General features: G+C 41.8%; 1 protein-coding gene across 3 annotated transcripts in view; it reads left to right on the forward strand.

Annotated features, from left to right (window-relative positions):
• LMBR1 (limb development membrane protein 1) overlaps nucleotides 1-24,812 on the forward strand; it is a 127,870-nt gene that overhangs the window by 93,442 nt on the left and 9,616 nt on the right. For all 3 annotated transcript variants that reach the window (XM_080667098.1, XM_080667099.1, XM_080667100.1), the window contains 5 exons: nucleotides 2,762-2,838; nucleotides 3,669-3,746; nucleotides 7,519-7,592; nucleotides 7,826-7,916; nucleotides 9,514-9,580. In XM_080667098.1, the coding sequence (XP_080523224.1) occupies nucleotides 2,762-2,838; nucleotides 3,669-3,746; nucleotides 7,519-7,592; nucleotides 7,826-7,916; nucleotides 9,514-9,580 (387 nt within the window). The remainder of the gene's footprint in view (nucleotides 1-2,761; nucleotides 2,839-3,668; nucleotides 3,747-7,518; nucleotides 7,593-7,825; nucleotides 7,917-9,513; nucleotides 9,581-24,812) is intronic.

A 24,812-nucleotide genomic window follows, 5' to 3' on the forward strand; every position in this document is an offset into this window, starting at 1 on the left:
AGTGAGGAACTTTGTTTTGGGATGCTGTGAAGTTACTTATAAACAGTTTGATATTATCAGGTATTGCCTTGAAGACTTGTTAGGCTGGGCCAGAATAACATTTCGTCTAGGGCTACTAGTAATAGTTCCCCGCTACTGACGCAAGACCCTTCTAAACATTCTACCCAGTGTCCCAGTGTCTTGAGGGAACAGCATGATTCTTGACCCTTTGTGATTGTTGGATGCTATTCCTTTCCTCATTTTGGTTGGTTCTTTCATCAGCTGTGGGTGCTTTCTTCACATCCCTGAGCTGATCATCACCCTGCTCCAGTCCTTGGGGTTTTCTCTGTGCAAGTCTCCTCTCTGGCACTTGCTGTGCAAAATCCTGCTGACTTGGTCTCTCCAGACTCCATTGTATGTCCTCAACTCAGGGAATGAAGTGGGCTCTGCTTGGGTTCCCCCTCCCTGCACCAGGGCCTGCCTGGAAGCTCTCCCCAGACACTGAGCTGGGACAGACACAGGGCTTGCAGGGTTTGTTCCCCATCTTTCAGGGCCATTGCCCTTCAGTGATCGGATGTCCCAGGCTTAAAAACTATTGTTTTCATATACATATATTTTTTGGTCTTTAAAATGTTTCAGGCTGGACAGTAACTCTGGTCCCTGTTGTTACCCTGTCTTCAGAAGGGCAAGTCGAATATTATGTTGTTGAAAATCACATATGCAGTTCAATCATTTTCATTTCATAAACATCATTACATTGCCGCAGGTTATTTTCTTCATCCTGCTGTTGATGGATGTTTGATGTGTTTCCAGTCTTGTGTTAATGTGAATACTATTGGTATAGACATTCTATATATCTCTTGGTACAAGTGAAATTATAGGATCACTGGGTGTTTCTGTACAACGTTTTCAGATAACACCAAGCTTTCCCAGGTAGTTGTGTTACTTTGTATTCCTGCGAGGGACCAGAAGGCTCCCTGTTGTCCCCATCCTTGCCAACAGTCCACAGGGCTGGGCTTCTCCATTTGTACCAGTTCAGGGCATCCGACTTGGTGTTTCAGCTTGCATGACCCTGATTTGTGTTTCCAGTGTTCATTTAGCTTCTGCTGGAAAAACATTTGTAAGTATTTCATTCAGTGCTGGTTTGCTGGCAACAAATTCTCTCAGTTTTTGTTTATCTGAAAACATTTTTACTTTGCTTTCTTGTTTGTGGGGCGTTTACATGGAATTTGAACTCTTATCGGATAATTTTCATCATTGTAAAGATGCCATCCAAAGTTGTCTCTGTGCCCTTGGGGAGGGCTGCTAAGATTTCCTTTTGTCTTTGTCTTTCTACTGATCTTCCTTCACTTCTTTTCAGCTGTTGTAACTGCTGTCAAAATGATCACACTCTTATCTTTAGTTACAATATTTTTCAGTTCTAGAAATTCCATTTGATTATTTTTCTAGATTCAATTTGTGACATTTGCCATCTCATCATTTGTCTTATTGAGCATGTTAATCAGTTATTTTAAGGCCACTTCCTAGGAAGTCCAATATTTGGATCAGCTGAAAGTGTTTCTGTTCTTTTTTCCTTGTTCTTTCTACTGGTAATATTAGATTAAATGCTAGACATTTTTTATGTGTCATTGTAGAAACATGGTTGATATTTTCTTCTTTTTGAAAGGATTTACTTTAGCTTCTGGTAGGCAGTTAGAGTAGGGACAGAGCCCTTTAATCTGAGAGAGTTTGAGACTGGGTTTTGGTCTTTACTAGGCTGGTCTAGTTCCAGTTTGGTATTGCTCCTAGAATATAGCTTTTCCGTGGTCCTGAAAGCTGGTTGTTTTGTTGTTGACTATCATTCTGTCTTCTTCATGAACCTTGAACTCTAGTTTTACCTTTCAAGAAACATGAGCCCGATGGAGCCCAGCTTGACTTCTCTGCCCCGAGCTGCACCCTCTGTCCATCCCCTCAGCGCTGAGCCTTGCAGGGGCAGTGGCTGCATCGGCTCTCTTTCCTCTCTCTTCTCTGTGATCCTAGCCTCTCAAGTGCTGGCGGCCTCAGTCACCCCAAACTTCAATTTTTGTCTCCTTGGCTCTGCTGAGTTTGCTGAAAGCTTTGCTTTAGGAAAGTGGGTTTTCTTTCACCCACTGATTTCTGCTTATTTCTCAGCCTTGTGGGTCCTTGCAGTTACCTCTGGAAAATGTGGGGGGAAGGAGTGTGCATTCATTTCACAGAACACTGGCCCCTCAGGGTTGATTGTCATGGTACTTCTGATACCTTCATACAGATTTTTAATAAAATCAGTTTGCTCCACCTTCTACAGTTGTTTATGGCCTGGGACAGTTGTGACATGAGGTAGCCCCTTGCAGCCCAAAGTGGACGTTTGCTCTCAGCCTCTAGAAATGGGAGTGATGTCTTTGGGATGTGAGAGTAGAGGGGATTTTTACTCCTGTTACTTTAGTCATTCAAATCTGTATCAATATGTAAGTCCATGTCAAATACAAATATTTCTATATTTTCAGAGTAAGCTATAAATTACCAATTTATTTCATTAGCAATTGAAATGTCTTTAAAGAGCTAAAATTTAAGCATCACAGGACTAAGTTGTTTAATGTAGCAAACTAACTCTAAATTTCTGATTTTTATGGTTTGTGGAGGAAAAGTAAAATTTGTGTTTTTTAAAAAAGAAATTATATAAAAATAATGCATTCTGGTTATAGTAGTAAGGAATAAAAATGGGAATGTGGAGAGGATTTTTGGCCATTTCTGAAATCTTTTGTTGTGTTGTTTCTCCTACTAGAGAGGCGGAGGAAGGCATCGGCTTGGGAAAGAAATTTGGTATATCCTGCGGTTATGGTTCTCCTTCTCATTGAGACGGTAGGGATTGATTTGCCTGGATGCATAAAGCAAATTATTTTATATTTACTTTACTGTTTGAAAATGGCAACTCCCTCAGCGAAGTGCAAGTAAACTAGTTTTCTAACAGTAAGATTAAAATGCATCCATTTTTTAAAAGTCCTCAAGCTTATCTATTTCTTCGTGAAAGCAGGAAATCCATTCTTTATTTCATTGAAAATGCAGAGCAGAGGAGGTACAGGAGACACTGTCAAGCTCACGGGAGGCTGTGGGCAGGAGTTAGGGAGCCAGTTCTGATGGATTGTAACTATTTCTAAGTAGCGGGGGAGGGGGATCGGGGTTTGGATTTCCAGTGGGTGAGATCAGTGAATAAGTGGATCTGTGTTATTAGCATTTGTCACAAGTTTTGAAATTATAATAATTTACAGAATGTTTTAGAATTTATTCTGGGGTTTTGTAGGCAGTCTAATGACTTTAGGGTTATATGTAGAATTTTTTTTTAAATATATTTTATTGATTTTTTACAGAGAGGAAGGAAGAGGGATAGAGAGTTAGAGACATCGATGAGAGAGAAACATTGATCAGCTGCCTCTTGCACACCTCCTACTGGGGATGTGCCTGCAACCAAGTTACGTGCCCTTGACCGGAATCGAACCTGGGACCCTTCAGTCCGCAGGCTGACGCTCTATCCACTGAGCCAAGCCGGTTTTGGCTATATGTAGAATTTTTGTTTGGACTTCTTTTCCTCTCCTCTGAAGCATACAGTTGGTTGGCCACTTAGATTTTAATATATATGTATTGGCAAAATGTCTTTGAAATGTAGAACTGACAATTGACTTTTTGTGTCGTAGTCCATCTCGGTCATCCTGGTGGCTTGTAATATCCTTTGCCTGTTGGTTGATGAAACAGCAATGCCAAAGGGAACGAGGGTAAAGTAGAATGTTTAACACGGCTTTCTTTTACAAAAGTATTCTGCATAAGCCAATTAAAACAGTCACCTTTCTTTATGCATATACTTTAAGTTGTGTGAATTTCTTTATGCAAGGAGCCTTCATAAACAGCATTTATAAACTACTAGAGGCCCGATGCATGAAATTCGTGTGAGGGGCTCAGCCCTTGCAGCTGCAGTGGCTGCCTTGGCCCTTGCAGTCCCTGCTTCGTCTGGAAGGTCATCCGGAAGGCCATCCGGGAGGTCGTTCGGCTGTCCGGTTTAATTAGCATATTATGCTTTTATTATTATAGATGGTTTTGTTTCTGGTATCTTACTTTGGATTGGCTGGGCCTTTTATCAAAAATCAGACACACTTCATATCAGAGTTTATCTTTGTTTTACTGAAATTCATTACTTGTGATTCTTTTAAAAAAAATGTACACTCTGAAATAGTGACATATGAAGAATTTATTAAATGGATCCATTGGGTTTGTGAGAGATGCAACTGTGTGGTTGATGGGAGTCCCGCTTCAGGAGAGTCCACACTTTCTGATACTGAGTCGAAGTGTTCAGTTACTGGTGAGAGTCAGAGGTATATCTTTTTATGAGTTAACTTAGTTTTCTTTCTTGTTAAAAGATTGATGATTTTATTAAATTCTGTCAATTAGCCGATTTGAATATATTTTCCATCAGGAAGGTAGTTACCACTAAAAATTCATATTTGGCATAGTTTTTTCTAGGTGTCTCTAAACTTTTACATAAAGTAACATTTAAGTTTTGACATTTATTATATTTTTCCAAGTCAGCCACTTTCCCATTCCCCATAGAAATGACTTAAAAACTTCGACTTTTGATGCCCTTCTCTCTCTGATACACCTGTTCTCTCATAGAGAAAAGCCATTGTCTATCTTAATTCCTTCCCTTCGGTATGATGAAGATAGCCTGTTCTTCCAAAAACTAATTCATTCAGCCCTAGTTCTTGATTTAGACCCCCCTCACACCATTCCAGGACTTCGTGCCATCTGTCCCTGCCACTGTCTCTCCACAGTGTGAGCCACTAGCAGGCTCCAGGTGCCTCATTCCACTAAAAGCAGCAGCAACAGACAGCCTCCTCTTCTACAGTCTGGTCTTTGTCTTTTTTTTACTCCCAATCCCATTGATAAGAGCAAGAAGTCACCTCCTGTGTTGACTGCTAGCTACTTTTTAACCCATTCTTATATATTATCCACTAAGAAATCTTACGTCATGGTAGAGAGGGACTTGTACCTGGTAGGCTCCTGCATGATTGTGTAAATAAATCAGGTCACCTTAATCCTACCTGTGTAGGCCTCTGAAGACAGGGAATAGTTCCAAAATGTTTTTCATCACAGTTGTTGGGGAGGAAAAATTTTTCCTTCTACCCTTCTAGGTTCTTTTGTCTAAGAATTAAATTGACAGGAGACAGAAAAACAGGAGAAAATAAAATTTAATTATATAAGTACATAAGGAGACCCCATAGAATGAGACCTCAAGAAATGATCAAAGCAGGGAGTATGTATACCATTGGTAGACAAAGAAATAGTTACTTATGAAGATTGCACAAAACAAAGAGTTTGTGTTTGGGTTAGGGACTTAATTGAAGAAGTAACAAAGCTTGTTTGTATAGTGACTTCCAGTCCTGAGCTCCCTCTCTCTGGCACAGAGAGCTTTGTTTCTTGTGTTGGGAACAGGAGGCCGGAGTGTGCTTCTTGTACTGGCGGGCTCTCCAGCAACTGATTTGAAATGATCAGCATGCCGCCGTGGCCTTTTTTGGGGTGGCCTGCGAGTCCCAGTGCAGTCAGTATGCTTCCTATGCCTAAGTTAGAATGTATAGAGAATATTTATTATTTCTTGGTTTATTTATTTTTCTTAGTGTGGCTATACATTTTATTTTATCCTGGTATTTCTCTTAGATGTAATAGAAGCTGATAGTAAATAAGTCATTCATATTCATATAGTTCCTTTAATTAATAAGCTGTGAAAATATTGTTCCTACTTCACTAAGAAATAATTTTTTCCTGTCTGGTCTCATTGACAAATACTAGTTTTCTGAAGTTCTAGATAAAGATAGTTTTTGAGACTAGGTACAATGTTTAGTAATTTATAGCATTACATTTTTAAAAATCTGGGTTAAGTTATATCTTTTAAAACTCCGAGTTTCCAAGGAAGATTTGGGGAAAGGACATTTCTAAGGGCTAGAAACAGGGTATGCACATTCACCTTTCTGTGCTTAGCTTACTTTTGACATATTTTAATTGTATAATTTTTATATGTCGCCTCCGAGTTTGGATAATTACATATTTTATCCCTGTTAATGAAAGGTTAGCATGGAAGGCTAGCATGGTGGTCTGTCCGGGAAGGCTAAATAGCCACCTCTGAGAGTGATTAAAGAAAACTGAATTTAAGAAAAGGGCTGCACAGCACCGAACCAAGGGGACATTGGGGCGACAATGGCAGCCTCAGGAGCTTGAGTGTCATTCTTATATATAGTCACTGGCGGGACACTTGTCATCAGTGGATTTGGGGGCTGAGTCGGTGGGCTTGGAATGAGGGTGGAATGCATGTGTGTGATCAGGTGCCTTCAGGACAGTTTCAGTTCCTTGTATGGTCTGACTCCTGGTGTCTCGAATCTTTTTCCTGGTCTTTGTCTACGGGGGGCGAGGGAGCAGGGAATTGGCCATTAAGGATTGTATTGCCCTTGTTAATGTAAGAAACATTCAAATCTGTAAAGAATTTTTGTGAGTTTATTTGAGCCAAACTGTTGACAATTGCCGGGAAGCAGAATCTCAACATATTGAGATAATGCTCCTGAGAATGGCAGTTTTTTTTGTTTTTTTTTACCTAGTTTTACAAATTACCTCAAAGGAGGAGATGTAAGTGGGTTACATGAAATCCACTGGTGATTAGGGAGGTGGGAGAAAGCAAAGCAGGGAAGCCTCTGGGATTGGGAAAGAAGTAAAATGATAGATACTTACCCACCATGATCACGAAGGTGGTTTTCCCAGGGCGAGGCTTACCCGTTGCACTACAGATGTGCTGACCCCTGCAATTTCCCCAAAAAATATAAAGCAAAATGATAGACACATGTTTCTTTTGCATAGGTGGGTACAGGATAGTTAAAAGTCAACAATTAACCTGATAATAATAATAATGAGGGAACTTTTGGTCTCTACCCTGGTGCATTAGTTGTGCCCTAAGGGGTCCCCAAAAAGGGAAGTTACAAGTTACCCTGACATTCCACAGGTATGTTATCATAGATGCAAAAGGACAATAGGCTCAGTAAAGATGAAAGTTGATCTTTGTCAGGGAAGATACCGGCCTAGGACAGGACTACCCACCATAAACTGCTTTTTAATTTTAAAAAGTTTTAATTTCAGGCCATCCTTTCTGATTACTGTAAGTCCCTCCACACAGTGCTTCCCTGACTAGTCAGATTAGCATGTGGCCCCTTTTCGTCCACACCCTGTAGTCCTAACAGTTATATTTTAAAAAGATTTCTTCCAAGCACATTGAAGAATTAACAAAATAATCATATTATTTTGATAAGTAACTTAAATTTGAAATAAATCAAATGTTTCGAGCCTATTAAAATTGTTAACGTGTGGTTGAGTTAGTTGATGAACTCTGTCTAATGTCACATTTTATTAGACCGAGTTCCTAATTTCAGCTGTCCTATATTTGTGAAACAACAATTTTAGGGAAACCAAATATAATAGTGTCATTGAATTCTGAAAAGTGTTTTTCCCCCCCAGGGGCCTGGGATAGGAAATGCCTCGCTCTCTGCTTTTGGTTTTGTGGGAGCGGCACTTGAAATCATTTTGATTTTGTATCCTTTCTTTCACTGGAGCTCTGTCTGTTAACAGGTTTTCTGTCCAGTTTTCTGGGACAGTGGTAATTCACTAAGACACTTGCCCTGGAGAAAAAACAAGGCATTCTTCCCCAGGCACTCCAAGTGGCTTTTGGTTTTGTTTTGAGTTTCCTTTGGGCCCTCAGACTTGGAGACTACTGAGAGCGAAGGCAGCGCACATTCTTTGGAGGTGTTTTCCTTGACTCTCACAGCTATCTGATGGTGTCCTCTGTCGTCGGTTTCTATAGCCTCCGCTTTTTTGGAGACTTTATTCCCAAGAAGGATGACACGACCATGACAAAGGTAAGCTAAAAGTCTCAGGCGACTGTGCCTCCCCTTTGCCTTGCAAGCCAACCCGAGTGCTTTATTTAGTAATCGCCCTGGCTTCCTCTGCAGCAGAGGCGTTTGTAAATAGCGCAAACAAATGGGAAGGCTTCGGGCGGAGCTGCCAGTGTGCCCTGTGTGGCTTGGACGGGGTCCATTCACTTGTAAATGCGGAGGAGCCGAGCTTGTTAGCTGGCACAGCCGCTCTGAAAAGATGCTTTTCCTCCAAAGAAAATGCTCCGCTAATGAGTCACTTGGGCTGTGCTGACTGCACTTCAGGGAGCTCTTTTGAGATCTGAAGAACCTCTGTTGCTACAAGTAGTGGAGACAAAGTGTTTCAAATTTGAATAATTAAAGCAAGACGGAAGAGGCCTATTTAGAAACATTTTGCAATCTGAGGCTGATTTGACTTCCTACAATATGTCCTTGGCTTCGGAATGGCACAGGCTGTGGCACAATGGCTGCTGCTCTGTAAAATGTTCCCACTGGCTGAAATGAGGGGCATCTACAGGAGCTGCGGGCTTCTGTAATTTTACTAAATATTCCATATTGTTGTCTTATTTTAAGAGGGAACTTATTTCCTATTCATCTGTCGATGTATCTAACACACTGAGTTTCTGAGACTCTGAGCTTAAGTGATCACAGGTCTAATCAGCATTTCCAGCTCTTATTTATTATGAAAGAACTAGAGGCCCGATGTACGAAATTTATGCAAGAGTAGGCCTTCCTTTCCCTGGCTGCTGGCACCAGTTTCCCTCTGGCACCCGGGACTTGGGCTTCCCTTGAAACCCCAGCTTCGTCCAGAAGGTCATCTGGAAGGACATCTGGTCTAATTAGCATATTACGCTTTTATTATTATAGATAAGCATAGGGTACATTGAAAATGAATGACTAGAATGTATGTGTTTTGGATTTTGAGCTTTTTGATATTAAAATGTTATAATATCAACATATTAGAAGTAGGCCTTATATAAGTTCTGAGCAGTAGTTGGCTTTAAAAACAGAGATATTAAATGCATTAATTATTTAAAAAAATATGTTTTTATTGATTTCAGAGAGGAAGGGAGAGGGAGAGAGAAATTGAAACATCAATGATGAGACAGAATCATTGATTCCTGGCCCCTGCACACCCCACACTGGGGATCGAGCCCAAAACCAGGGTATGTGCCCTGACTGGGAATCAAACCATGACCTCCTGGTTCATAGGTTGATGCTCAACCGCTGGGCCAGGCTGGCTGGGCTAGGCATTAATTCTTTTTTACTTGACAAGCAAGCCGTTTTGAAATTGGCAGCATCAATCAATGTTGTAAAATGCATTGTCTGAGGTGTAAAGTAACTTAAGTGTTCTGTAGCTTTATATTTGTGCCAGGCACTACCAAGATTTTCTAGAACTTACAGATAGGACATTAACTGTCTATAGGCAGTTTCTTCTTATTTTTAAATTCTATAGTGAAGAGTATGATTAAGAAGTTAGCAAGGTACAGTAGACACCTGGAGTGAACAGCATCCTAGAGGTGATGGGTTCCATTTATCATCCTGTTGCGTGACTGCCTGCTGCTCTCGTGTCTCCTGGCAGATCATTGGGAACTGCGTGTCGCTCCTGGTCCTGAGCTCCGCTCTGCCTGTGATGTCCAGAACCCTGGGTGAGTCCAAGAGGGATGTTCTACTCCACTCCACTCCACTCCTTAACTCCAGTTTCTAAAGATCATCCTTCGAGATACACCACTACCCCCTACTTTATGCCTTTACTCCTGTACTTCATTATTTAGGGCTACACCAGAAAGCGCTTTTATCAAATGAAGGCCACTTATATTTTTAAATCCTAATAATATGTCTTCTCAAAACAGTGGACGTTTTTGTTCACTGACTAGTTAAGCTTTTGAGTCTCTAATAAGGAAACTGATTTTTATTTTTAAAAATGTTTAATGAATAGAAAATATTAAACTAATTTTTCTTAATATGAAATGTTTTAAAACATAATTGTGTTTTAAAAAATTGAAAATATGTCAGCCTTATTTTAAGTTGCTTTGTGCCATGACGTGGGCGTAAAGGCAGCGAGGTCTCGGAAAACCACAGGGACTTAAAGGGCAGCCTTTAGTGTAAGGATCTCACGTGCCTGTCATTCACGAAGTTTTCCTGTTTACAGAATTTTGATTCTCTAAGTAAAGCATCCCCACATTGTTCTAGTGGCTGGGAAGTCTTCCTGTGGCCCCTTTCCACCTATAAGCCCTGTGGACTCGGGATGCTCAGGCCTGGGCTAAATGTTGCTCAGACTGTTCAGGAGGAGGTCCGCTTTCTAGGCTTAGGGTTTGACCTGAGAGTGTTCACCAACGATTAGGAAACATCCCATCATTCAACCTCAGCAACTTGCTCACAACAAAAATGACAAGTCCGAGCTGCTTTTGTTTCAGCTCGTATATCGCATCATCATTTATTCAAGACGCACCCATCAGGATGTGGGCGGTGCCAAAAAGCAGACGTATCCTTGTCTCTAATTCTCACAGGAATTTCGTGTTTTAATAAAGAGTGAAATCTCCGATGAATGGAGAGAGACCGCTCTCCACAGACTGACACAGAGCTCGCTCACTCCTCACCCTTTTGTGTTTGCTTACAGGGCTTGTTACTGTTTTGACATCTGCTTATGGTGTGCTAATCTTGAAAATGCCAAAAATATGCACTTTCATTACTTGATTTGTAGCTAAATATCATATGTATCATGACAGTTCAACAAATAATTCTGTGACATTACAGCTACCCTACCATTTGGTCACTTGTGAAACCTACTGTCCTTTGTTATTTAAAATTGTTCATAGCAGTACGAGTATATGCTTATTTATGAAAGAAAATTACATGCTGAGTATAGTTTTAATACAAAGAAAACAAATTAATGGCAAAATTTGCTTTTTTGAAGATCAACACATTAAATTCCTGAGTATTTTGCCATAGAGATAAATAAAAAGGAGAAAAGGAAAGATGGAACAATTAAAAGGCAGCTAACAAATGCCCGGACCCAGCTGTCCAAACAGGATTAATGGCGTGCATTAGGGCACAGTGGTCACGTGCTCTGCCCGGCACAGCACGCACACACTACCTGTTATGCCAGTGACACTGAATAGATGAAAAGGAGTAAAGATTCATAGAGGCTTTTCACAGTGTTAAAAAAGCAAATTTCTAGACAAAAAGAATAAGCTTTATTTAGTATTATGGGAAATGCAAACTTGGGAGTTACTTTGTAATTCCTCTGTTAACTCTTTAGAAGTGAGTCTTTGATTTTAAGAAGATAAAATATAGGGAATTGTCACGACTATTATCCTACTGTATAACGGGACTTTGATTTACTGGCTGAGAAGCTTATCAGACCAGAATAGAGTGTGCTTAATCACGGATTCCAGGCTGTGGCGTCTCCTCTGTCTAATGCCTCCCACAGGGAGAGCCTGACCCCAGGAACGCAGCCCGCAGCAGCCCGCCACTTGCAGTTAAACGAGAAGTGAAGCAACAAGGAGCCTCATCACCTCCATTACATGCAGCTCTTCTCTTGGTTTAATAGTTTTAAGTGATGATTATAAATTCAATTATAAATTGAAAATATATTGAATCCTGTATAAAAAAGTAATTTGGTGTTCTGGGAGGTTTTTTCTTTTAAATTTGCCAACTGCTACTGTTGCTGCCTGTTAGGCATAAACTGTAGCTTTAGAATTACATGTCTGGTGTGACATGACACTTTTATTAAAAAATTCCTTTGAAATAGCTTCTTATATTTGAATATGGAAAACTGCACTAATTGAAAAATTAGTGCTAATTATGCTAATTTAAAATAACCACTAAGTAGATGTTATAAGCATATCACTTGCCACAAGGTCTGTGAGAAAAATTTTGACCTTGTATTTTCAGTCAAATGTAATTAATATAGATGATAGTTTTGTTACTTATAGGAAACACAAAACTTCTGTGCTTAACATTGTTTATTCGAACTCTTTAAACCCTTTGCAAGCGAGTAGTGACACTCCAGGAGCTGGTGACCAGACATGGCTGGCTGCTGGTCAGACTTCAGTTTTGAAGAATCCAACATCTGGGGGACTTGGTGTCCAGATATTTAGTAAACAAAGGACTCTCAAGGTGATTAGAGGAGATGGTTGACAGGTGAAATTAGAACAGGATCAGGCCTAATAAATGACCTATGGATGCCAGAGTTTTCTATAATAAAATACTTTAAAGGTAGCAGAGCATTTTGTAAGAACAGATTTTGTCTGGTTGCTGACATGTTCTTTTTTAAAAAAATATATATTTATTGATTTCAGAGAGGAAGGGAGAGAGAGAGAGAGAGAAATCATCAATGATGAGAGAGAATCCTTGATCAGCTGCCTCCTGCATGCCTCCTATTGGGGATCGAGCCCGCAACCCCCAGCATGTGCCCTGACTAGAAATCTAACCATGACCTCCTAATTCATGGGTCGATGCTCAACCACTGAACCACACCAGCCGGGCTGACATGTTCTTTATTATGCTTAATCAAGAAACAATGGAAGGATTGACATTTTTTTGCATTATTTATTTGAAATCTCCTTTAACCAGAAAGTTTTTCTCAACTGTAACCAAAAGACCTTGTAGTACTTCTACTAATTTCTATTTTTTAATTATTTTCTTCACTCTGAGGTTCTTTCTGTGACTTGCTAGTGATGCAGGATCCAAATGCAGATGTACCCTTTGAACCAGCTGGTTATTTGTGTTCTGTGCCCGTATTTCTCATCCTGCAGGAGAGCAAGTGCACTATTCGCTTTTGTTCTTTATGAAGGAATCCTGTTTCATTTCTGTCCTTTTCGGAGAGGTTTTCTTTTGGGGTTTTGTAAATATACTCTTCATTTTTACCCTGGGCCTTCTTTCCCTCTCCAGTTCTCAGTGTGAAATAGAAGTATAAGTTATCATATATACCCCTAATTATAATTTTGATACAGAAATAATTTCAAACCTCATATTGAAAATTTCTCAGCAAAAAAATGTGTATATAACTCAGTCATGGTCAGTTATTTTGTGGAAAATAATAAATGAGTGGTACTGATGAATTTTTTAAAAAATTGTATTGATTTCAGAGAAGAAGGGAGAGGGAGAGAGAAACATCAATGATGAGAGAGAATCAATGATTGGTTGCATCCTGCATACCCCCTACTGGGGATCGAGCCCGCAACCTGGGCATGTGCCCTTGACCAGAATCAAACCTGGGATCCCTCAGTCTGCAGGCCAACGCTCTATCCACTGAGCCAAACCAGCAAGGGTACTGATGAACTTCTGATAGATTACTAATGTCCTCATGTCTGAACAATCAGTTTGTATATCTAGTTAGGATTTTTAATAAAGGGAAGTATTCTGAGTCAAATGTCTAAGAGTTTGGAAAGTAACCAAGGCTCACGCTACACACCCTCATTCCCGGCACCTTCTTGTCATGTTCTGACATTGTCTTAGTTTCAGGGCTCACAGTCTTGCCCAAGAAAATGTCAAGGTCACACATTATCCAAATAACTTAGCCATCTGTTGACACACAACCAAATACCTTAACTTTTAGTTTGTCATAAAATATTTTTCATATGAAAATAATTCCAGTTAGGATCATTTTGCTGGAAGAAGCCTTAAGATACAGTTTTAGAATGTTAACAATTAAAACTAGACTGTGAACTATAGTGGGGGACTAATTTGTACTAAGAATCAAGAGTGCTAACCTGGCTGAGAATATAACACGACACTGCGTACTGTCAGCCCTGAGACTGGTGAGCAGCGGTGGTGGGAGCAGGCAGGACGGTGAACGCACTTGCACTGCTAACGACTTTAGGTGCAGCTTTTGTTTCTATGTTAGTTTGAGACTCGCTTTATAGACCAGAACATGGTCTGTGTTCTGTGTACACGTGAAAAGAAGGTGTGTTCTGATACTAACTGGATAGTGTCCTGTAAATGTCAGGTCAGTTTAGTTGATATGGCACCCAAGTTCGGTGTCCTTGTTGATTTTCTAGCTACTTGTTTTATCAGTTATTGAGGAAGGGTTCTGAAATCTAATAATTGCGGGTTTGTTTATTTCTTTCTATACCTCTGTTAGTTTTTGTTTTATCTGTTTTGAAGCTCTGGTAGTATATAAATACTAGAAGCCCAATGCACGAATTCGTGCATGGGTGAGGTCCAGCCAGCCTGCCCCGATTGGGGCCAATTGGGCTGGGCCAGCCGGGCAGAGGGGCCCCCCTGCCCCCTGGTCGAACTCCTGGTTGAACTCTCAGTTGAATTCCTGGTTGAGGGGACAATTTGCATATTAGCCTTTTATTATATAGGATTTAGGATTGTTATGTCCTCTTGATGAATTGACTCTTTTATAATTATGATAATGATGGTGACATTCTTTATCCCTGGCCATATTCTCTGCTCTGCCCTGAAATATACTTTGTGAGACATTAATATAGCCTTTTTATCTTTTTTTAATTAGGGTTAACATTGTATACTTTTTTCTATTCTTATACATTCAACCTGTTTGTGTCGTTGTATTTAAATAGTTCGGTTTTCTTCTGTCAATAATGTATAGTTGGGTCTTGCTATTTAATCCAATCTGTCAACCTTTGTCTTTGAATTTGGATATGGTTGTTGTTATAATTATTTTTTTCTTCAAAAAATTTATTGATTTGAGAGAGAGAAAAAGAGAGGGAGAGATAGAAATGTCAGTGATGAGAGAGAATCATTGATTGGCCACCTCCTGCATGCCCCTCATTGCCCCCCTCCAGCCCGTCCCCGCCACCCCCCATCCCTGCCCCAGGCTTTCAGCACCCTATTATCTGTGTCCATGGGCCATGCATATATGCATACAGGGTCTTTGGTTGATTACCTCCCACCCCCCACCCCCCCACGCTCTACTGCCGTCTCTCTGAGATTCCACACTCTGTTCCATGCTTCCATGTCTTTGGATCCACTCTGTTCATCAATTTATTTTGTTACTTGGATTCTACATATGAGTGAGATCATGTGATACTTGTCTTTCTCTGACCGACTTATTTCACTTAGCATGATACTCTCCAGGTCCCTCCATGCTGTCTCAAAGGGTAAGAAATCCTTCTTTTTTACTGCTACATAGTGTTTCATGGTGTAAATGTACCACAGCCTTTTTATCCTCTTATCTACTGATAGGCACGTGGGCAGTTTTCAGATCTTAGCTATTGTAAATTGCATACATTCTTTCTGTTTGGTATTTCGGGTTTCTTAGGATATATTCCTAGAAGTGGGGTCACTGGGTCAAATGGGAATTCCATATTTATTTTTTTGAGGAAACTTTATACTGTTTTCCATAATGGCTGCACCAGTCTGCATTCCCACCAGCAGTGATCTAGGATTTCCTTTTCTCTACATCTTCGCCAGCACTTGTCATTTGTTGATGGTAGCCATTCTGACAGGTGTGAGGTGATACCTCATTGTCGTTTTAATTTGCATCTCTCTGATGATCAGTGACTTTGAGCATTTTGTCATGTCTCTTGGCATCTGTATGTCCTCTTTGGAGAAATGTTTATTTAGGTCCTTTGCCAATTTTTTTATTGGATTGTTTGTCTTCCTTTTGTTAAGGTGTATGAGTTCCTTATATATTTTGGATATTAACCCTTATCAGATGTATCATTACCAAATATGTTCTCCCATAGTGTGGGTTCTCTTTTCATTTTGTTGAAGGTTTCTTTTGCTGTGCAGAAGCTTTTTATTTCGATATAGTCCCATTTATTTTCTTCTTAGTTTCCTTTGCCCTAAGGAGATGTATCGGTAAACATATTGCTATGAGAGATGTCTGAGATTTTGCTGCCTATGGTTTCTTCTAGGATTTTTATGGTTTGACGACTTACATTTAAGTCCTTTATCCATTTAGAGTTTATTCTTGTGTATGGTGTAAGTTGGTAGCGTGGTTTCATTTTTTTGCATATCTGTCCAATTTTTTCAGCACCATTTATTGAAGAGACTCTCTTGACTCCATTGTATGCTCTTGCCTCCTTTGTTAAATGTTAATTAAGTGAAATGGCTTGGGTCGATTTTGGGGTTCTCTGTTCTGTTCCATTGATCGATACCTGTTCTTGTGCCAGTACCAGGCTGTTTTGATTATGGTGGTTTTGTTGTATAACTTGAAATCTGGTATTGTGATTCCTCCAATTTTGTTTTTATTTCTCAAAATTGCTGCAGCTATTCGGGGTCTTTTTTGATTCCATATAAATTTTTGGAGTATTTGTCCTAGATCTGTGAAATATGCCATTGGTATTTTAATAGGGATTGCATTGAATCTGTAGAGTGCCTTGGGTAGTATGGACATTTTAATAATGTTGATTCTACCAATCCATGTACACGTATATTCTTCCACTTGTTTATATCTTCTTCTATCTCTTTTTCCAATGTCCTGTAGTTTTCCGAATATAGGTCTTTTGCCTCCTTGGTTAAGTTTATTCCTAAGTATCTTAATTTTTTGTTGTTGTTGTTGCAGTGGGATTGTTTGTTTACCTTTTCTTTGTGAGAATTTATTATTGGTGTATAAAAAAACCATTGATTTTTCGGTGTTGATTTTGTATACTGCTACATTGCCAAGTTCATTTATTAAATCTAGTAGTTTTTTGTTGGAGTCTTTATGGTTTTCTATCTACAATATCATGTTATCTGTGAATAGTGAGAGTTTTACTTCCTCCTTTCCGAATTGGATGCCTTTTGTTTCTTCTTGTCTGATCACTGTGGTTAGAACTTCCTGTATGATGTTGAATAGAGTGGTGAAAATGGGCATCCCTATCTTGTTCCTGTTCTTAGGGGAAATGCTATTAGTTTTTGCCCACTGAGTATGATGTTCGCTGTAGGTTTGTCATATATGCTCTTTATCCTTTGAGATATGCTCCCTTTCTTCCCACTTTGCTGAGAATTTTTATCAAAAATGGGTGTTAGATTTTGATGAATGCTTTTTCTGCATCTATCAATGTGATCATGTGATTTTTGTCTTTCAGTTTGTTTATGTGATGTATCACGTTTATTGATTTGCAAATATTATACCAGTCTTGCATCCCTGGAATACATCCCACTTGGTCATGGTGTATGATCTTTTTAATATATTGCTGGATGTGATTCGCTAATAGGTTGATGATTTTAGCATCTATGTTCATCAGGGATATTGTCCTGTAATTCTTCCTTTTTGTAGTGTCTTAATCTGGTTTTGGAATTAGGATAATGCTGGCCTCATATAATGAGTTTGAAACTGTTCCTTCCTCTTGGATTTTCTGAAATAGTTTGAGGGGTATAGGTGTTAGTTCCTCTTTGAATGTTTGGTAAAACTCCCCTGTGAAGCCGTCTGGACCTGGGCTTTTGTTTGCTGGGAGTTTTTTTTTATTATTGCTTCTATTTCATTCATTGTTATTGGCCTATTCAGGTTTTCTGATTCCTCCTGATTCAGTTTTGGGAGATTGTATTTTTCTAGGAATATTTCCATTTCATCCACATTGTCCAGGTTGTTGGCATATAGTTGTTTATAGTATTTTCTTACAATCCTTTGTATTTCTGTGGTGTCAGTGGTTATTTCTCCATTTTTGTTTGTGATTTTATTTACTTGGGTCCTTTCTCTTTGTTTCTTGATGAGTCTGGCTAATGGTTTATCAATTTTGTTTATCCTTTCAAAAAACCAGTTCTTGGTTTCAATGAATTTTTGTATTTTTTTTTAGCCTCTATGTCATTTATTTCTGCTCTAATCTCTATTATTTCCTTCCTTCTACTTACTCTGGGCTTTTCTTGTTGTTCTCATTCTAATTCTTTAACTTGTAGGGTTAAATAGTTTATTGTTGATTTTTCTTGTTTTTTGAGGTAGGTCTGTAGTGCTATGATAAGTTTGTATATGAACTTCCCTCTCAGGTCCCAGAGATTTTGGGTTGTTGTGTGTCCATTTTCCTTTGTTTCTGTGAAGTAACCCATTCATTGTTTAATAACATGCTATTTCGCCTCCATGTGTTTGAATGTTTTGGGGTGTTTTTACTGTAGTTGATTTCTAACTTTATTCCACTGTGATCTGAGAAAATGCTTGGTAGGATTTCAGTCTTCTTGAACTTGTAGAGCAGTGGTTCTCAACCTTTCTAATGCCGCGACCCTTTAATACAGTTCCTCATGTTGTGGTGACCCCCAACCATAAAATTATTTGCGTTGCTACTTCATAACAGTAATTTTGCTACTGTTATGAATCGTAATGTAAATATCTGTTTTCTGATGGTCTTAGGCGATTCTGCTAGCAGTTCTCAACCTGTGGGTCACGACCCACAGATTGAGAGCCGCTGCTGTAGAGTGCGAAATTCTTGCACGGGGGTGTGTGTCCCTCAGCCCAGACTGCACCCTCTCCAATCTGGGACCCCTCGAGGGATGTTTGACTGCTCGTTTAGGCCCGATCCCAGTAGGATCGGGCCTAAACGGGCAGTCGGACATCCCTCTCACAATCCAGGACTGCTGGCTCCCTGCCTGCCTTCCTGATTGCCCCTAACCACTTCTGCCTGCCAGCCTGATCACCCCCTAACCACTCCCCTGCCAGCCTGATTGATGCCTAACTGCTCCCCTGCCAGCCTGTTTGCCCCTAACTGCCCTCCCCTGCAGGCCTGGTCACCTCTAACTGCCCTCCCGTGCAGGCCTTGTCACCCTTAACTGTCCTCCCCTCCAGGCCTGGTCCCCCCCTGCAACTGCTCTCCCCTGCAGGCCTGGGTCCCTCCACCCCTGCCCCCCCAACTGCCCTTCCCTGCAGGCCCCGTTGCCCCCAACTTCCCTCCTCTGCCGGCCTGGTCACCCCTAACTGCCCTCCCCTGCAGGCTTGATTGCCCCCAACTGCCCTCCCTTTCAAACCTGGTCCCTCCAACTGCCCTCCCCTCCTGGCCTGATCATCCACAACTGCCCTCCCTTGCAGGCCTGGTCTCTCCCAACTGCCCTCCCCTGCTGGCCATCTTGTGGTGGCCATCTTGTGTCCACATGGGGGCAGCCATCTTGGAGTGATGGTCAATTTTGCATATTACTCTTTTATTAGATAGGATATATTTTTTTTAGGTCCTTCTGTATTGGGTGCATATACACTGAGTGGCCAGATTATTATGATCTCTGAATGCATAATAATCTGGCCACTTAGTGTATATATATTTATATTAGAGGCCCCTGTGCATGAATTCGTGCATGGGTGTGGGGTCTGGCCAGCCTGGCCAGGTGGAGGGGACATGGGTGGTTGGCCGGCCTGTCTGTTGGTTGAAGTCCTGGTCGAGGGGACAATTTGCATATTAGCCTTTTATTATATAGGATAAACACTGAGTGGCCAGATTATTATGCGTTCAGAGATCATAATAATCTGGCCACTCAGTGTATGTTTACCAGGGTTATATCCTCTTATTGAATCAATCCTTTTAGTATTATGTAGTGACCTTGGTTGTCTCTTGTGATGGCCTTCATTTTGAAGTCTATTTTGTTGGATATGAGTATTGCCACTCCAGCTTTTTTTTTCTTTTCCATTTGCATGGAAAAAATTTTTAATCCCTTTTACTCTCATCCTGTGTGTGTCGTGTCTTCTTGTTCTGAAGTGGGTCTCTTGTGGACAGCATATAGTTGGGTCATGTTTTTGTATTCATTTAGCTACCCTATGCCTTTTGATTGGAGGATTTAATCCAGTAACATTTAGGGTTATTACTGATAGGTACTTATTCATTGCCATTTTAATTCTGTATGGCTAGGTTTCTCTCTCTGTTTCTTCTTCTTTTTATAGCAGTCCCTTTAGCATTTCTTGTAATTCCAGTACAAGCCTTTTTTTTTGGTCTGGGAAGCTCTTTATTTGACCGTCTATTTTGAATGATAGCCTTGCTGGATATAGTAATCTTGGTCTCAGATCCTTGCTTCCCATTACCTTGAGAACTTCATGCCATTCCCTTCTGGGTGTAGAGTTTTGATGAGAAATCAGGTGTCAGCCTTATGGGAACTCCTTTGTTGGTAACAGTTTGCTTTTCTCTTGTTGCCTTTAAGATTCTCTCTGTCTTTAATTTTTGGCATTTTAATTATGATGTGTCTGGGCATGGGCCTGTTTGGGTTGTTCTTGCTTGGGGTTCTCTGTGCCTCCTGAACTTGTGTGACTTTTTCCTTTACCAGGTTAGGGAAGTTTTCTTCCATTATTTCTTCACACATGTTCTGTATCTCTTTCTCCCTTTCTGCCCCTTCTGGCACACCTGCTATTCTAATGTTATGTTTCCCAGAGCTCCCTTAAGCTGTCCTCCTATTTTTTTTAATTGTTTTTTTCTTTTTGGTTTTCTGATTGAGTGATTTTTTTTCTATCCTGTCTTCTAATTTTCTGATTCAATCCTCAGCATCACCTAATCTGCTGTGTATTCCTTTCCTTGTGTTCTTTATTTGTGTTATGTCATTCTTTATCTCCGACTGTTCTTTTTTCATGGTTACTATATCTTTTTTCATGCTGGTGAGCATCTTTACCATCATTACTCTGAACACTGTTTCAGATAAATTTCTCATCTCTGCTTCATTTATCTCTTCTTCTAGAGAATTCTCTTATTCTTTCATTTAGGGTTTTTTTTTTTGTTTTTGTTTTTGTTTTTTTGTCTCCTTGTTTTGGCTGTCTGTCTGGGTTTGTGACTATGTATTAGGTAGATCTTCTATGCCAAGCATGTCAAACTCAAAGGCTAACATGGGCCAAATAAACAAGGTTTAAGTTTATGTGGGCCACAAAAAACCAAAAGCTTCAATTTTCATGGATACATAGGTTTATTTAGATAGAGACATGCTGAATACAAAGGGCTGAAATAAATGAGTAATTGTTAACATAAAATAATAGAACACTTTAATAAAAATTAATATTTTTTCTTGAACATTAACTTACCAGACACTGAATAACTGCACAAATTAATAAGCATAACGCAAATAAACCTATTTTTCTTGTTCTTCAAAAGGGAACTATTTCCTGTTGCGCACACCAAACAAGTCAGTACAAGACTAATGACGTGGCATTCGGCTGCTAAAATATTTGCTGCTAGTATTAGTGGAGAGAAATGATGCTCCTGCGCGTAAGGCATGTAAGGGAAATGAATGCAACACAATTATAATAATCAGTCATTAGCGAACTTAGTAGTTCATTATTAATAACTAGAAGCCCGGTGTACAAAATGAATTCGTGCATGGGTGGCCTCCGGCTGCTTGCCCCTGATCGGGGTGGTGGGTGTGCTGAATGGGGGGTGTTATTACTGTCAAAGATCTTTGCAGGGTGTATAGAAGTTTGCTCTTGGCTTTTGGATGAGTTGAAGCTTCAAAGGCGCTTTAGTGTCAGGGACACTTACAGCTTCCGTTTCTAAGCCTCTCCCTAGACAGGTAATGTGATTTAGTTCCCTGCTGACAAACACTCAAAAGAGAGGCCGGGGTGTGACGTGGCTGCCCTCTTTGGTAGGAAGCAGTGGAGAGAGAACACAGGAAGATGGAGGTTGTGCTGGGCGCCTCTCCTGGACACCTGACTGCATTGGGGTGGGGTGGGGGGGCATTCAGAGGGCGGGGAAGATGGAGGTTGTGCTGGACACCTGACTGACAGTCCAGACTGTGAGCAGTTTTCCTCCTGATCACTTGTCATTCAGGTTCCTGGTCTATGAAGGCTGGAGAGTGTTTACTTAGAATCACTGAAGGTCACACCGGCAGGGTGGAGGGGCCTCGGGCAGTTGGCTGGCTGGCCCCGGCCCCTATTGGGCTGGTTGGTCATCGCAATGCGCGTCATAGCCACCAGTCGTTCTGGTTGTTCCACCATTCGGGTGCTTGGCTTTTATATATATAGATTATGTATAACAGGATATTGTAAAAATTAAGTTATGAAATTTTTATGAAAATGTTTCTTACATACTGTTATATTGGCTGGGCTGCAAAAATATTTGTTGCAGGCTGCATGTGGACCGCAGGCTGTGAGTTTGATATATTTGCTTTACGCCTCTCAATCTCTTGTTTAGGGCAGTGTTAAATGCTGTTTCTGACTGATTAGATCAGGCAAAGACTCAAAGCTTCCAGAGACTGCCTCTGCCTACAGACTGATAGGATTCAGATTTGAATTGCCCCAGGCAATTGTCCTCAGGAGTGGCAAGACTTTTTTTCCAACAGGGTAGGGCAGTTGCTTCTGCGTGGAAGCTAGTTGTTATTTTTAGTCTCAGAAGTGGCTCAGGGCAAGGTGTTTTCCAATAGGATATGTCATTGTCTCCCCCGCCCACCCCCAGGCAGAGCAGATGTCTGTGTTGTAAATATGTCCTCTGCTGCATGAGGGAATGACTCAGCACAGGAAACTTGGGGTGTCTGCCTTCTGAGCTCTATCCCCTGAGTCCCCAGTCCTAGGTTCTGCTCACATAGCTCCAGTCCACTTCACCCTCCCTCTGCTGGAGCACAAGGTGGGTGGCTCCACAGGGAATTTTGTGCATTGGCCCTTTAAGAGGGTGCCTGAATTTCCAGCTCTTTCCCTGGCAGACAGCACCCCACTGCTTTTTACAGCCAGATGTTATGTGGGTACCCTCCTCAGTTTGGTGCTCTCTGCTGGGGAGCCCAGCTTGGGGATTAGGTCCCAGAGTTCTCAGCAGCAACCCCCCGCAGCTGAGATATCTCTCCAGGACTCAGCTGCTATCTATGGGCGCCTGACCAGCCCTTTCGCACCTCTGCCCCTCCTACCAGTCTCTATGCCATCTTCAGTTTCAGTCCTTAGGCATCAGGGTTCTCTCCTGTGAGTCTTCTGTTGATTATTCAGGAAGTTTTTCCTTTGCAATAGCATGGATGGAACTGCAGATTATCGGCAGTGATAATTTAAAAGAAGGCTAGGATAGGAGGGTAGGCAAAGCTTCTTCTATCAGCTAGCTGCTTGTCCCAAGTCCTTAATCTATAGTATACATTTTAAACTTACCACAGTCTACCTTCAGGTTATAGTTGGTATAAGAACCTTATACCATACCAATGCACGATTGACCCTTGAAGAACATAGGAGCTACGGGTGCCAAACCACTGCACAGTCAAAAATCCACATATAACTTTTGACCCCCCCCCAAATTTATTCTTAGGGGGATTGGTTCCAACCCCCAACCCCCCCACCCCCGGTACCAAAATCAGCAGATGCTTAAGTCCCTTATATAAAAAGGTATAGATCAATGCATACAGCCAGCCCTCAGATTTCCAACTGGGATCAAAAACAGTACAGGTGTTTATTTAAAAAATCTGCATATAAGTGGGCCCACACAGTTCAAACCTGTGTTGTTCCATTTTTTTCCTGTCAGCTTTTGTGCTACTTTGTCATACATTTTACTTGTACACGTTATAAACCCCACTAGAGGCCCAGTGCATGAAATTCATGCACTGGGGTGGGGAAAGTCCCTCAACCTGGCCTGTTCCCTCTTGTGGGGAGTGGGCCTAAGTCAGCAGACGGACATCCCTCTCGCAGTCCAGGACCTCCTGCTCCTTACCTCCCGCCTGCTCGCTGCTCCTTACTGCTCAGCTCACTGCTCCTTAACGCTGCCGCGGAGGTGGGAGAGGCTCCTGTCATCACCGCTGTGCTTGCCAGCTGTGAGCTCGGCTTCTGGCTGAGCAGCGCCCCCGCTGTGGGGGCGCACTGACCACCAGGGAGCAGCTCCTGTGTTGAACTTCTGCCCCTGGTGGTCAGTGCACATCATAGCGCACATCCCTCTGGTCGTTCTGTTGTAAAGATCGCTTAGGCTTTTATTATATAGACTAGGGGCCCGGTGCACAAAATTCGTGCACTGGGGGGGGCGGTCCCTCAGCCCAGCCTGCCCCCTCTCACATACTGGGAGCCCTCAGGGGAAGTCCTACTGAGGCGACTGGGCTGATCAGGGGAAGGCACCAGTCCCATCACCCCGCTGCTGCAGCCACTGCCAGTTACTGCAGCCACCAAGGTGTTTCCATCAACACGGACTCCAGTCCATTCACCATGAAAAAATGACAACTTTCTTTAGGCATTTTCAAGATGTGTCTTTCATAGGATATGACATTTCTTTCTTTTTTTTATCCTCACCTGAGGATATGTTTCCATTGATTTTTAGAGAATGTGGAAGAGAAAGGGAAAGACAGAGAGAAACATCAAAGTGAGAGGAACACTTTGATTGGTTGCCTCCTGCATGAGCCCTGACCTGGGCCCCAGCCAGGGAGGAGCCTGCAACCCAGGTACATGCCCTTTATCAGAATTGAACCCGGACCCTGCGGTTGCCAAGCCTAGGCATTATCCACTGAGCCAAACCGCTGAGGGCAGGATATGACATTTCTTAGCCCTCCAGCAGCAGACCTTCGTTTTTTTCTCCAGGAGTGTGGTGGAAAAGCCCTAGATCACCTTTTTGAATTCTTATACCCAAGTTACTAAGAATATTACCAGTGGCAAACAGGGAGCTTAGCTAATGAGCCGTCAGAAAAGCTATTTCCTCTGTAGTTCACACCATCGCCTCCGATGTCTGGCTCCGCCCCTGCCAAGGCCTAAAGCCTCCGGCCCTGGGCAGGGGCCCCCCAGCTCCTTCTGATCACCCGGTTCTGCCCCTGCCCAGGTCTCAAGCCACTGGCTGGGGCTTGGGGCCTGGGTAGGGGACCCCCAGCTCCATCCGATCGTCCGATGGCCCGGCTTTGCCCCTGCCTAGGCCCCAAGCTTCTGGCCCGGACAGGGACCCCCAGCTCCCTCTGATCACCTGGCTCTGCCCCTGCCCGGGCCCCAACCCTCTGGCCAGGGCTTGGGGCCTGGGCAGGGGCCCCCCAGCTCCCTCCGATCGCCTGCTCCGCCCCTGCCCAGGAGCCCCCTGGCTCAGGCCCTTTCCAGGTTGCTCAGGACCCATGGGGGACCTACCTCGGAGTGACCTGGGTGCTGAGAAAGTTCCTGGGACCCAG

This window comes from Plecotus auritus, assembly GCF_963455305.1.
Source record: "Plecotus auritus genome assembly, chromosome: 4".
Classification (NCBI taxonomy): Eukaryota; Metazoa; Chordata; class Mammalia; order Chiroptera; family Vespertilionidae; genus Plecotus; species Plecotus auritus.